This window comes from Callorhinus ursinus, unplaced genomic scaffold (genome assembly GCF_003265705.2).
Source record: "Callorhinus ursinus isolate GAN/ISIS: 27379988/994484 unplaced genomic scaffold, GSC_fseal_2.0 scaffold8, whole genome shotgun sequence".
NCBI lineage: Eukaryota > Metazoa > Chordata > Mammalia > Carnivora > Otariidae > Callorhinus > Callorhinus ursinus.
The window spans coordinates 58,573,861-58,588,438 of record NW_027397070.1 but is presented as its reverse complement, the minus strand read 5'-3'; the positions used below and the strand labels follow the sequence as shown (position 1 = coordinate 58,588,438).

The 14,578-nt window shown below is 38.4% G+C and overlaps 1 protein-coding gene across 6 annotated transcripts in view; it reads right to left on the bottom strand.

Annotated features, from left to right (window-relative positions):
- Window positions 1–13,106, bottom strand: part of SPATA7 (spermatogenesis associated 7) — a 42,632-nt gene extending 29,526 nt beyond the window's left edge. For 2 of the 6 annotated variants that reach the window (XM_025869504.2, XM_025869505.2), the window contains exons 1-4: window positions 12,941–13,106; window positions 6,885–6,959; window positions 4,914–5,009; window positions 1,594–1,641 (exon numbers count right to left, since the gene is read on the bottom strand). In XM_025869504.2, the coding sequence (XP_025725289.1) occupies window positions 1,594–1,641; window positions 4,914–5,009; window positions 6,885–6,959; window positions 12,941–12,959 (238 nt within the window). In that variant the 5' untranslated portion in view covers window positions 12,960–13,106. The remainder of the gene's footprint in view (window positions 1–1,593; window positions 1,642–4,913; window positions 5,010–6,884; window positions 6,960–12,940) is intronic. The other 4 variants (XM_025869507.2, XM_025869508.2, XM_025869509.2 and 1 more) reach the window with 2 other exon arrangements.
- Window positions 13,107–14,578: the final 1,472 nt, after the last annotated feature.

Here is a 14,578-nt window from a genome sequence, read left to right as displayed (position 1 = left end):
CTAGCTCTTCCACTAAGAAGGTCTATAAGAAGAGATCAGGTTCAACTGATCCTGCTGTCTTTGATCTTTCCCAGACTGCACCTAAGGGGCATTTCTCTACCTATTCTTTCTTTCATTCACCACTTAGCATGCACTACACGTTGGGCTGATACTTATTGTCTAATATAGAAATCCTCTCTCAGGCTATGATATCTATGTCCTTTTGCTATTTTTAGGTATATAAGTATATATTTCCTGACTTGAACTCAAACAAAAGCCTCATATAGTACCTTTTAGAACATTTTAAAATAGGAATTTCAAATTCTGGAGTCTGATTATTTCCTTAGTAGAGGTTATTTAGAAAACTTCGGTCAATATGGATTTTCAGATACTATCAAGTTTATCAGTTATTAGGATATAAATAGTAGACAGTATTTTTCTGAAGAAAAGTGCCAGTTATGGTAGTTTTAATGAATCATTCAGTAACCTTAATAAACCAAGGGAAGTTAGAATCACAGAATCCTAGAACTTTACCTTGTCAAGCCTTTTAGTACTATCCAAATTTTTATATGTAGGAATAATGAAATCCAGAGAAGTTAAATAATTTATCCAAAGTTATGCAGCAATTTAGTGGCAAAGCCTGGGCTCAATTCTAAGTTCTTAAACTTAGAAATACAAACTTCTTTTATTTATGGATAATTTTTAAAAGTTAGAAAATGCTTCCTCAAAAGGCAATATATCAACATCCATTACTAGGATGGCTACAATCAAAAACATAGAAAATAACAAGTGTTGGGGAGGATGTGGAGAAACTGGAGGCCTTGCACACTATTGGTAGAAATGCAAAATGATGTAGCTGCTGTACAAAATACTATGGTGGTTTCTCAAAAAATTAAAAGTAGAATTATCGTATGATCTAGCAATTCCACTTTTGGGCATATACCCAAAAGAATGGAAAGCTGGGTCTCAAAGAGATATCTGTACATCCATGTCCACAGTAGAATTATTAAAAATAAACAAAAGGTGGAAACAACCCAAGTGTCTACTGACTTAATGACTGTATAAACAAAAAAGCCTTAAAAAGGAAGGAGATTCTGACATATGTTACAACATGGATGAAATTCAAGCACATTATGCTAGGTAAAATAAGCCAGTCACAAAAGGAAAACTACCTGATGAGTCCACTTACATGAAGTACCAGAGTAGTCAGAGTCAGAGACAGAAAACAGAATGATAGTTGCAAGGTAGTTATTGTTTAATGGGTACGAGTTTCAGTTCTTCAAGATAAGAAGGGTTCTAGAAATGGGTAGTGGTGACAGTTGTACCACAGTATGAACATAGCCAATGCCACTGAAATGGTTAAAATGGTTAGACTTACAAATGGTTACGATGGTAAATTCTATGGTATGTATAGTTTACCACAAGGTTTTTAAAAATGTTTTATTGAAATGTTTATTTAACATACAGTGAAATACTGCTTTCAGAAGCAGAATTCAGTGATTCATCACTTACAGATAACACGCAGCGCTCATCACAACAAGTACCCTCCTTTATCTCCAACACCCATCTAACCATAAGTGTTTTTTAAAAGTCAGTACGTGAAAAGTAACTTACATTTGATGCTGGCACTCATGCTTAATGGAACTGAGCAGTCTACTGCAGCTGAAAGAAAAAAAAAATCAGTTGTTTAGTAATATTCTTAATAGATATAAATGAATAAATATCAGACATGAAAAGCACAAAAAGTTCCAGAATTTCCAGTTCCTTGTTTTGATCTTTATGGTACTTCTAGAGATAAGAAATATAATACCCGTGATAAAAAATACACTGGTTGGGATTAATAGCTCATTGGGTACTGTAGAAGGAGGTATTAGTGAACTTGAAAACACAGCAATATAAAATCCTCAAAATGAAACACAGTAAATAAAGATTGGAAAATAAATGCACAGAGCATCACTGACCTAACCTACCTCTATCATGCACTTAGCATACCTGTAATTGGGAGTCCCAAAACAAACCCCCCCAAAAAGGCAAAATAAGAGGCTCTACACTACTTGATTTCAAGACTTACTGTAATGCTACAGTAATTAAGGCAGTATGGTATTTTTCTTTTTAAAGATTTTATTTATTTATTTGATATGGTTGGGGGGAGAGCAAGCACAAGCAGGGGGAACAGCAGGCAGAGGGAGAAGCAGGCTCCCCACTGATCAAGGAGCCCAATGTGGGGCTTGATCCCAGGACCCAGAGATCACGACCAGAGCTGAAGGCAGGTGCTTAATCGACTGAGCCACCCAGGCGCCCATATAAGATCTAGAACAGAACCGAGAAGTCCAGAAATTTACCCTCCAATATGGGTCAGCTGTCTTTCAAAAACTGCAAAGGCAATTCAACACAGAAAGGACAATCTCTTCAACAAGTGGTACTAGGAATATCTGGATATTCATAGGCAAAAAACTGATACTTTATATAAAAACTCACTCAAAATGGATCACAAACTTAAATGTAGGAGCTAAAACTTACACTTCTAGAAGAAAACACATAAGAAAATCTTAGTGACCTAAGATTAGGAAAAGATTTCTTAAACAGGATATGGAAAGTATAAACTATTAAAACAATTGAAAAGCTGAACTTGATTTCACATGTCACAAAATACAATTTGTCTTTAGATTTCTCATTTAAAAATATAAACTTCATAAAATGCAAACTAAGATTTATAAACTTAGCTCTTCAAATGAGAAAACAAAAATTTTTAGAAGACCTTAGTGAAAAACTGATGAAATTCAAATAAGATCTGTACTTAATAGTTTTCTATCAATATTCATTTGCTAGTTTTAATAATTGTACTGCGGTTATGTAAGATTTTAACATTAGGGAAAGCTGGGTGAAGGGTTTCTGTGACACCATATTATTTTCACAACTTTTCTATAAGTCTAAAATTATTTCATAATAAACATTTTAAAATGAAAATGAAAAGGTAAGTCTCAGACTGGGAGAAAATGTATTTGATACAGACTCTGTATTTAATATACAAAGAACTCTCACAATTTAATATTAAGAAAAAAACAACTTGGGATGCCTGGGTGGCTCAGTCAGTAAAGCGTCTGCCTTCAGCTCAAGGTCATGATCACGGGGACCTGGGGGACCTGGGATCGAGCCCCGGGTCGGGCTCCCTGCTCTGTGGGAGCCTGCTTCTCTCTCTCCCTCTGCGTGCTACTCCCCCTACTTATGCTCTCTTTTAAAATAAGAAACAACTTATTTTAAAAAATGGGCAAAAGATCTGAACAGATATTTCACCAAAGATTTACAGATAGCAAATAAGCACAAAAGTTAGTCAACATCATTAGGCATCAGGGAAATAAAGCTAAAGCCCTGATGAGCGACCTAAATCTCCACTAGAATGGCTGCAGGAGGACTGCCAAAGGAAGTGCTGGTGAGAATGCAGAAGTGATAGAAACACACAATGGCACTCACTCTGAAAAACAGGCAGTTTCTTATAAAGTTAAACATACTTACCATTTTACCCCACAATTCCACTCGTAGTGATAACATTTATCAGCGTGAAAAGGAAGCACATGTTCAAAGACTGTACGAGAATGCTTATAGCAGCTTTATTCCTAATGGCCAAAATTGAGTCAAAACAATCCAAATACTCACGAACTGATGAATTCATAAGCAAACTGTGGTATATTCACTGAATGGAAAATGACTTAACAATAAAAAGGAAGAACTACAGACGTACATACCAACATGGATTAGTCTCCAGAACATTAGCTAATTGAAAGGAGCCAGACACAAAATGATACACAGTGTATGATTCCATTTATATGAAATTCTAGAAAAGGCAAAACTATAGTGATAGAAAGCAGATAAGGGGTTGCCAAGGATTGGGGGAAGAGACTGATTGCAAAGGACTAGGGAGAACTTTTTAGGGTGATGGGAATGTTCTGTATCAGGGGTCAGTGAATGTTTTCTGCAAAGGGACAGATGGTAAATTCTTCAGGCTTTACAGAGGGATTATGGCCTCTGTCACAACTAGTCCGCTCTGCTCGTTAGAGCAAAAGCCACCACAGACAATATATCTGAGAATGAACATGACTGTGTTTATTTACGGACAATGAAATTTGAATTTCATGTGACTTTCACATGTTACAAAATATATATATATTTTTAAGATTTTATTTATTTATTTGAGAGAGAGAGAATGAGAGCGAGCACATGATGGGGGAGGGTCAGGGGGAGAAGCAGGCTCCCCGCTGAGCAGGGAGCAAGATCCAGGGACTCCAGGATCATGATCTGAGCCAAAGGCAGTCGCTTAACCAACTGAGCCACCCAGGTGCCCTGAAATATTGTTCTTTTGATTTTTTCTGACCATTTAAAAACATAAATACAAATATCATTTTTAGTTCAAGAGCTGTACAAAAATAGGTGGCAGGAGGATTTGGCCTACGAGCTGTAGTTAGCCGATCCCTGTTATAGGATGACTGTTGTGATTATACAAATGTATATATGTTTCAAAACCCTTAACTGTACACTTAAAATTAACGCATTTTATTGTATATTATTATCTCAGTAAAGCAACAAAAAAGAAAAAAGTAATAGCTGGCATCCTCTTTGTACAATTTCTGTAATAGATTTGAAAACAAAAAAGCAGATTACAAACTTATTATATTAAGATCAATATCTAACCACAAAAATGTATTACGGATAACACAGGTAAAATGAAATAATGTAATTATTATATAGATATCAAATATAGTTAATAAAAATGGCATTCTGAATTTTCTACATATAAAAGTTAGAGTTAACGGTTGATATCTTACCACACCAAACACAAATCCATTTATATATATATTCATTTTTGCTACAGATTTACCCTAATTAGAAAGGAAGCTGAGGGTTTAAACTGGGTATAGTTCACATTTGCACATTTTTACCTTTGGCTGAAAGGATTTTATTATAGTGAACAGCCATGTGATTCTTGACCAGGTGGAGAGTACTTAGTCTGAGAGAGGAGGAGTCAGTGCAAAAAGCTAAAAATTAAAACATATTTAATCATTATATATTTAGAATATAAAAATCATCATGAGATAAACAAGATACTGATTATTAAGCTCATTTTTATAAAATGTTCTGAAAATTAACCAATGAACATACTGACGTATCTGTGATGCTGAATATGTCCTAGCCTTAATCTTGCACTGATAACTGACAAGCTATTGACTACTTGGGTTCAAACCTTTCTAAGACTGAGAGTTTGGGAAGAGATTCTAGAATATAATCTATCATTGTATTTACAAAACTGTTTCTTACTGACAGGCCTCAATCTCGTAAAAATGTTCAGCCACTTGCCTGATTATAAAATGTTAGCATTGTTAATAGTTGAATAAATCAAATTTGAAACTCAAATACTATGCAAAGATTCTTTTCTGAGAGGCAACTTCTAAGTTTACACCTGAAAACACCATCAGTTTACTGCACTCTTCTTGAAATTTAGGGCTATCTTAAGACAAATACAGTCACATAGAAATTCTATGACATTAAACTTCTCAATCTCATCTAAACTGTGTAAAAGAAATCTTAGAAATTTATATAAGTATAAATGTATAAAATGTAAATAAATGTAGGCATAACTTTTAAACATTAAAAGCCGATTTTGAGAATACATACATAGAGTTTTAAAAAGTCAACAGCTAAAACGGTATATAAAAAGACTGAAAAATAAGTGAACTTCCTGCCATGACCCCTCTCCTCCCCTCCCAGAAGTATACTCTGCTACTATTTTTATGCATCCTTCTAGGGAAATTCTATGCACAATACAAGGATATACAATATTGATAAGCTTGATACTATTACTACTATTAAAATTTATTGAATAGGTACCATTCATGCATTGTTCTAAGCTCTTAACATGTGAACACTCATTTAGTCATTATCACCATTTAATAGAAATGGAAACTAAGGTAGAGATATGAATAAGGTCTTCAAGGTCCCATAGCTGACGCGAACACAGGCAGCCTCCTACTTAGATCCACTAAACCTATACCAGTTCCGCACATATATTCTTTTTTTTTTTTGTAGTTGCACATATATTCTTAAAAAAAAAGTTAGCCAACTATTTATTGTTGTTCCTTCTGCTTTTCTAATGTATGTATTCTTTACATCTAGTTTTAAATTTTTAGTTAAAAATAATTTTTCAACATTGATGACTCTGATCTATGTGTACATATATTTTATTACAAGAGATAAGTTAACTGAAAATGTGATCCTTCTTTCACTTTTAGAGAAACCAGTATCAAAGATTTTTCATGTAAATAAAGAAAAAAAGACTTTCAATTATTTTGCCTTAAAAAACCCAGAGTTTAAATTTTGAAGCTATCATTATAAAAATATATTTTAAGTTCACATTAAAAATGTAAAGGCTTTAAAAATGTGAAAATACAGAAAATACAGATTTCTTTCTCATAGAATCTAGAAATCCAGTTGGAAAAGTAAAATCACAGGTGTTTACTCCTGATACAAAATATATTTTTCAAGTGCTCTTTTTCTCTGCACAGCTTTCCCTTTTCAGTGCCAGTGTCTTTACTAACCCCTTCACCACTTCACCCAGGAAGGCGTGCCGGAAGCCAGGGAGGTTTGTCAGCACAGAGGAGAGCGGGGCTGGAGCTGCAGGAGGGAGCAGGCAGCGGCCAGGGCCACATCCTGGGCACAACACCAGTTTGAAAGGATGGCTTCCTAAATTCCCTCATCTCAATAATTCCTATAATATTTAATTGTAATTAACAATATGAAGTTCAATACTGATTAAATGAAGTAATTTTTCATCATGTCCTACACTTTACAAATAAAGGAAACAAACAGTCAACCTTTTAACACATAATCTTTTACCACTTAAATACCTCACTTACCATTACTTTTGGTGCTCAAGTGTCCTTTAAATACGCATGTTGGACCGTATCTGGGAAGGACAGAGGTTGCTCTGACTTTTAACAAAAAAATATAAATTACGATAAATCAAAGGCAACTTGTACAAAAACAACAATATTGAATATTTAAAAATAATAACTGTATCTTTGGTTTTAACTATCAGAACTGTTTAAAATTTTATTCAATCATGATACTAATCAGCAATGATACATCAGACAGACAAAAATTCTATTGCTGTAGAAGATAAAAGGCTTTCTCTTTTAAGAAAATAAGTTGTTTTCAAAACAGCTATACCCTGAGACTTTAGTTTCACTGGATAAAATGATAAATACCTCACTTATGTTATTTGATATATATTAATTTTATTCTGTACACCACTGACCTACCAGATTTTTTAATGATTTGGAGATATAGAAGTGAGATTCTGAGTTAATACATATACATTAACTATTTCAGTTAATCATAAGTAAGTCTGTTCTTAAAAATAATTTTAAGAAAGTAATCCTCTCACAAAGTAGTTTAGTAAATTAGAAATTATACAATGTTACTGTATGTAAAATATATGTATAAAAATATCAGAATCAGAACTTAATTATTAAAAGATGTAAGGTTCATCTCATCCAACCCCCTTACGCTCTTGTTTGGATCCTTGCTATCTCCCCTAAAGCCAGTGTCTCATCTTTCAGACCAGATGGAACGTCAGAAAATTAGATATATACCTCATCACAAAATTAATTTCTCTCCCCTAAAAGTGAATTGTGTTTTGAGGAGTAACCTTCAAGATAAGAAGGTTGAGTTATAGATTTTAATGGAATTTAACACGCAAAATAAGAATAGTGTATCCCTAAGACATGTTTTTTTTTTTTTTTAAGAGTATTTATTTATTTATTTGACAGAGAGAGACACAGTGAGAGAGGGAACACAAGCAGGGGGAGTGGGAAGGGGAGAAGCAGGCTTCCCGCTGAGCAGGGAGCCCGACGCAGGGCTTGATCCCAGGACCCTGGGATCATGACCTGAGCCAAAGGCAGACGCTTAACGACTGAGCCACCCAGGCGCCCCCTTAAGACATGTTTTTAAGATGGTAAAATGGTCAGTCGGCTATCAGGTGGGCTGCTATAAGCTAAAAGGTGTGGAAGGGACACAAAGTCTGGAAATATGGATGATTGAAAATGGAAAGAGAGGTATCGAGATGAATTAAAATCCAGGACCAGAGAACAAAGCCTGCTAGAACAGACTAAAATAAAAAATACTTGAGATCTGATTATCTGAGAAGATCCTTCTCTATCACAGGCTAGAGGGCAGGAAGGAAAAAAATTAACATTACTTAGAACAAGAGAGGTCAAGGTGATACCATGTGAGTTGGTAATGACAGTCATGAAATTAGCATAGTTTGTTTCTACCAGGAAAGAAGGAGATCTGAGACCTAAACACACAAAGAAAGCAAAATGACCAACAAAACCTCTCCAGCAAACCTTGTTTCTCTGGGGGAAAACAAAGTGTCTCACATTTTGCCTGCCCAAAACCCTATGTCCCTTTATCTGGAAATAGGACCTTCAACTTGCACTTGGGGAACCACTCTTGCCTTACTTTTAGCCCAAGTAATTCAAGTAGAGCTTATCCCACAGCTCAGGGGTTGGCATATAACCCACATCTGACCAGTTATGTTTAGTGAATCAGGAATAAGTATGTGATCCAAGTCCAGCCAATGACACACAATCCTGGGACTTTCACTAGAACTATTAGGAAAGAGGTACTCTCTCTACTGGGCTGGAGCCCAGTGTAAGACAAAGAAGCCTGGTACTCCTGGTGGCTGTCTTGTACCATACAGGGAACCTGTCTGAGAATGAAGCCTAACAGAGAGAAATGGAAGATGGTAATTTCATTTGATTCCCTGGATCTAACCATGTTTGACATTACTAGACGTTTCTTTACAGGAGCTAAAAATCTCTAAATCAGTTTGAATTGGGTTTCTCCACTTGTAGTCAAAAGCTAATATATTGAATACTAACTGTGCCAGGCAGGTACTGTTCTAAGCACTTGGTAGCTATAAATTCATTTAATCCTTACAACAATCCTATAAGATAGGTATTATCATTATCCCCACTCTTTACAGCGAAGCACAAAGAGGTAAAGCATGTAATTTGCCCAAGATTACACGACAATTGTGTGTAATAGACTCAGATTTTGGATCTGAATCCAGGGGAACTTGATAAATGTTGTATGTTCTGACTGTTCTATCGAACAGCCATTCCTCCACATCTCTTCCTTTCTCGGACCTCCCCATTCCCTGAGAAACAACAATATTGAAATTAGGCCAATTAATAATCCTACAATGACCTCTAAGTGTTCAAGTGAAAGGAACAGTTGCATGCATCTCACTTTAAATCAAGTTAGAAATGATTAAGCTTAGTGAGAGAGGCATGTTCAAAGCTGAGTTACGCCAAATCTAGGCCCCTTGTGTCAAACACTTAGCCAAGTTATATATACAAAAGAAAAGTTCTTGAAGGATATTAAAAGTGCTGCTCCAGGAAACACATAAATGATAAGAAAGTGAAAACAGCCTAATTGCTGACATGTAGAAAGTTCTAGTGGTCTGGATAAAAGATTAAATCAGCTACAACATTCCCTTAAACCAAAGCCTAATCCAAAAAAAAACAAAAACAAAAAAACGCAAAGCCCAATCCAGAGCAAGCCCCCAATTCTCTTCATTTCTATGAAGGCTGAGAGAGGTAAGGAAGCTGCAGAAGAAAAGTCTGAAGCTAGCAGGGATTAGTTCATGAGGTTTAAGGAAAAGAAGCCATCTCTATAACATAAAAGTATAAGGTGAAGCAGCAAATTATCCAGAAGATCTAGCTAAGATAATTAATAAAGGTGGCTACACTAAACAGATTTTCAATGTAGATGAAACATTTATATTGGAAGAAGATGCCATCCGGGACTTTCATCGCCTCCGAGGAGAAGTCAATGCCTGGCTTTAATGCTTCAAAGGACAGGTGACTCTCTTGTTAGGGGTTAATGCAGCTGGTGACTTTAAGTTGGAGCCAATGCTCATTTACCATTTTGGAAAATCCTAGGGCCCTTAAGAATTATGCTACATCTGCTGTGTCAGTGCCCTATAAATAGAACAACAATGCCCATGTAACAGCACATTTGTTTATAACAGCACATTTGTTGTTAGGGTGTTTTGCTGTTGTTGTTGTTATTTTTGGTGTCTCTGGGTGGGCTCAATGGATTTTTTTTTTAAGATTTTAATTTTTACTTATTTGACAGAGAGAAAGAGAGACAGCGAGCACAAGCAGAGGGAGAGGGAGAGGGACAAGCAGGCTCCCGCTGAGCAGGGAGTCCGATGCGGGGCTCAATCCCAGGACCCCGGGATGATGACCTGAGCCAAAGGCAGTCGCTTAACCAACTGAGTCACCCAGGTGCCCCTCAGTGGATATTTTAGGCTTACTGTTGAGACCTACTGCTCAGAAAAAGATTCCTTTCAAAATATTACTAAGCTCATCGACAACGTACCTGGTCACCCAAAAGCTCTGATGGAGATATATAATGAGCTTAATGTTTTCATGTCTGCTAAGACAATATCCATTCTGTAGCCCATGCATCAAGGAGTAATTTCAACTTTCAAGTCTTATTATTTAAGAAATACATTTCATAAGGCTTTAGCTGCCATTCCACTGATGGATTGGGGCAAAGTAAATTGAAAACCTTCTGGGACGCATTCACCATCGTAGATGCCATTAAGAATATTTGTGATTTGTAGGAAGAAGTAATAATATCAACATTAATATGAATTTGGAAGAAATTGATTTCAACCCTCATGGATGACTGAGGGGTTCAAGACTTCAGTAGAGGAAGTACCTGCAGATGTGACAGAAATAACAAGAGAACTAGAATTAGAAGTAGAACTTGAAAATGTGACTGAATTGCTGCAATCTCACAATAAAACTTTAACAGATGAGGAGTTGCTTCTTAAAGACAAGCAAAGAAAGTGGTTTCTTGAGATGGGATCTATTCCTGGTAAAGATGCTGTGAAGATCGTTGAAATGACAAGAAAGGATTTAGAATACTACATAAACTTAGCTGACAGAATTAACTCCAGTTTTGAAAGAAGCTCTACTGTGGGTAAAATGCTATCAAACAATATCACATGCTACAGAGAAATCATTCATGAAAGAAAGGGTCAATCAATGTGGCAAACTTCAATGTTGTCTTCTTTTCTTTTTCCTTCCTTTTTTTTTTTAAAGATTTCATTTTTTAAAAGTAATCTCAACACCCAGCGTGGGGCTCAAACTCATGACCTAGAGATCAAGAGTCACATGCTCCACTGAGCATGCCAGGCACCCCCAATGTTGTTTCATTTTAAGAAACTGCCACAGTCACCCCAATGGTCAGCAACCACCACCCTGACCAGTCAGCAGCCTTCAACATTAATGCAAGGTCCCTCACCAGCAAAAAGATTACTACTTGCTGAAAACTCAGATAATGGTTAGCATTTTTTAGGAACGAAGTATTTTTAAATGAGGGCATGTACATTTTTTTAGACATAATGTTATTGCATACTTAACAGACTACAGTGTAGGGTAAACACAACTTTTATAAACACTGGGAAACCAAAATATTAATTTGACTCACTTTATTGAGATATCTGCTTTATTGCAATAGAACGGATTCTGCAGTATCTCCAAGGTATGCCTGTATACTTGAAATTTTACAAACATCCTTTCTCATACTCCCACTTCTGCCATGGGATAGTAAGTAAAAAACAATGGCTCTAGGGGTTCACATTCCTCATCTGGATATAAAGCTTGTTCTGCCACTTACTGTGACCTTCGCAAGTTATTTATGATCTCTTAGTTTATTTGCTGTGAAATGAGGATAATACCTACCAAGACATAGCTTGAGAATTATTTCTGGTACACAGCAAGGGTAGCTTATGTTGCAAAATTTCTAAAAACCATAAAGGCATGTTGGTTTGCTTTTTCTGGAATTTAGGTTGACAGAGTGTCATAATATACAGTTTGCTATCAATGAATAGTGATCTACTATATTCAGAACAGCACTTATTTTGACCAATGATTACATAATAAAGGCACACTCATGTTCAAAGCAAGACTTACTGCAAGGAACCATCTAGCAGCTTGGTTTAAGGATACTTTTAAAAGTGATAATTGGGAGGGGAAGGATCTGGAGATTACTTTATCTGGCTTGAGGCAAGAACTCTACTTGCTGACAGAATGTGAAAATGCAAATTATTTGCATTGAGCCAATTCATAGAGATTTAAAGTTATATGGCCCCAAGAGTTCCACCGTGATGTCCACTTGACCCAGAGAGTATTCAGTAAAGTGCAGGTGTACACAGTGATTATGGATTAGTCCTTTGCCACTAAAACTGTAGCCAGCAACACTGTATCATTTGACAGCTTATTAGAAATGCAAAATCTCAGCCCCCACCAGACATACTGAACCATAATCTACATTTTAACACGATTCCCAGGGGATTCCTATTCACGTTAAAGTTAAAGAAACCCTGGGTTACTTGTTTCGTGGGGGAGGGAGATGATTACAGAAGGACGATTTCATTATTTACTGACTACTTAAAATATGCCAGGAGTTATATATTATCTGCATTTAATTTTCAAGAACTCTGACATGAATGTTTCACTGCCACATTCGAGAGATGAGGAAATTGGGTGTCACCCTTGCGGAGAGCAGCGGGGCTTGATCTGGGGCTCTGGGAGGTCTGACTCCAAAGACCAAATTTAGTTCCTCTGCCTCGGAGCCACCGAGGTAAAAAAGGCTGCATGCTCCCGAGTTCAGGCGACCGGGGTTCCAGCAGGCAGGGCCTCAGATTATGGGCAAGGAGGGCCTCGTCCTGTGAGCGGGGTAACACCTGGATCAACAGTGGCGACTGAACAGGGACCCGGAAGCCCCCTGGGCGAAGCCTGGACCCGCGCACCCGCGACCCGCATCCCGGACCCCAGGCCCGGGGTGAGGGCCGGCGCGAGGCTGCCGTCACCACGAGAGCTCCCTTTACCTCTCCGGCTGCCATCCATGCTTAGATTCTCTTGCAGCCACCGTGGGGACACGGTAGGTCCCCTTCGGTCCTTCCCCGGGTCGGGCCGGGCCCCGCCGCACACGATTGGCGCGCAGGAGCCGGCGCTAGGCCGCAGCTACTGGAGACCGTCGCCAGGCCGGTTGCTAAGGGCAGGGGCCAAGGCGCCGGGATTGTGACGTCACGGCGCAGGGACGTGCTCTCCCGCAGCCCCGCCCCCGGGGATACCCGGAGGGAGGACGGGAGCGGTTGAGGGTGGGGGCCCCTGGGCTGGGAAAGTGTCCCAAACGCCTGTCTGTGGCTCTGGGATCCTGCCAGTCGTCCACAGAGCGGCCTCTTGTCAGGAGCCAAGTCACCAGCCCCTGGCAGGTCTTGTCCCCGCGGGAACAGCAGGAGACAAGGTGGCCTCATCTGGCGTCCACGTTCCCTGGGTCCCGGAAAAAAAATCAAACGCAAATGTTGGCTGAGGTCAGGGTAAAATTAACCAGGTCCAAATAGTTAAATTTCAAAGCAGTGCGTGGACATTTGGATTATTAGTGAAAATCCTGGGGATGAAAAAAATCTATACATTCACATCCCGATTGTTAAACTCAATAACCAGTTTGCCTTTCCTTTCTGCTTACAGCGCTCTACCCCTCTTCTCTCCCCACACCCAGCATTTTCGTTTTAAGGCTCCAATCTGGTTTTCTTTATGCTGGAAGAGAGTTGTAATATGAACAAGGCGTTGATTGGTCTGTCGCTTTCTACAATTTGTTTAATTTTGAGGCAGTTACCTACCTTTGGATCCTTGGAAATAAGATCAGAATAGGGCAGGGAGCATTCTGTAATGTAGCACCGGCTTCTCTTCATTTGGGGCTGGGTGCATAATTCTTTGTTGTGGGAGGTGCCCTGTACATAGTAGGATGTTTAGCAGCATCCATGGCCTCCACCCACTAGATGACAGTAGTAACCCACTCACTCCACCTCTGGTTGTCACAAAAATGTCTCCAGATATTGCCAAATTTCCTCGGGGGAGGGGCAAAATTTCACCCCCTTTGAGAACGGCTGCTGTGATGGAAAAAGAACTGGCTTTGGAGTCAGATATGTGGGACTTTTCTGCCACCTCCCAGCTTCGGTCCTTGTTTGGAAACCTCTCTGAGCCTCAGGCCCTCCTTTTTTAAATGTAAATGATGCTACTAATATTGTAGTGGCAAGGATTACTATGTTTACTGCCTGGAAAATAAAACGAGGTTTTCTTTCTCTTTTTTTTTAAGATTTTATTTATTTATTTAATTGACAGAGAGAGAGAGAGAGAGAGAGACACAGCAAGAGAGAGAGCACAAGCAGGAGGAGTGGGAGAGGGAAAAACAGGCTTCCCGCTGAGCAGGGAGCCCGATGCGGGCTCGATCCCAGGACCCTGGGATCATGACCTGAGCCGAAGGCAGATGCTTCACTAACTGAGCCACCCAGGCACCCCTAAAATGAGGTTTTCAACACATAATATTTTTCTCTCTTCTAAGGAAAAACTGGGGTATCAGAAAAATTCAGACATAAGGGAGTAAGTCAGGAATCCTATGACAAGGAAAGGGGAATAAGCCAGAAATTCAGCTACAATAACGTCTAAACTCCTGGTTCTCTAAG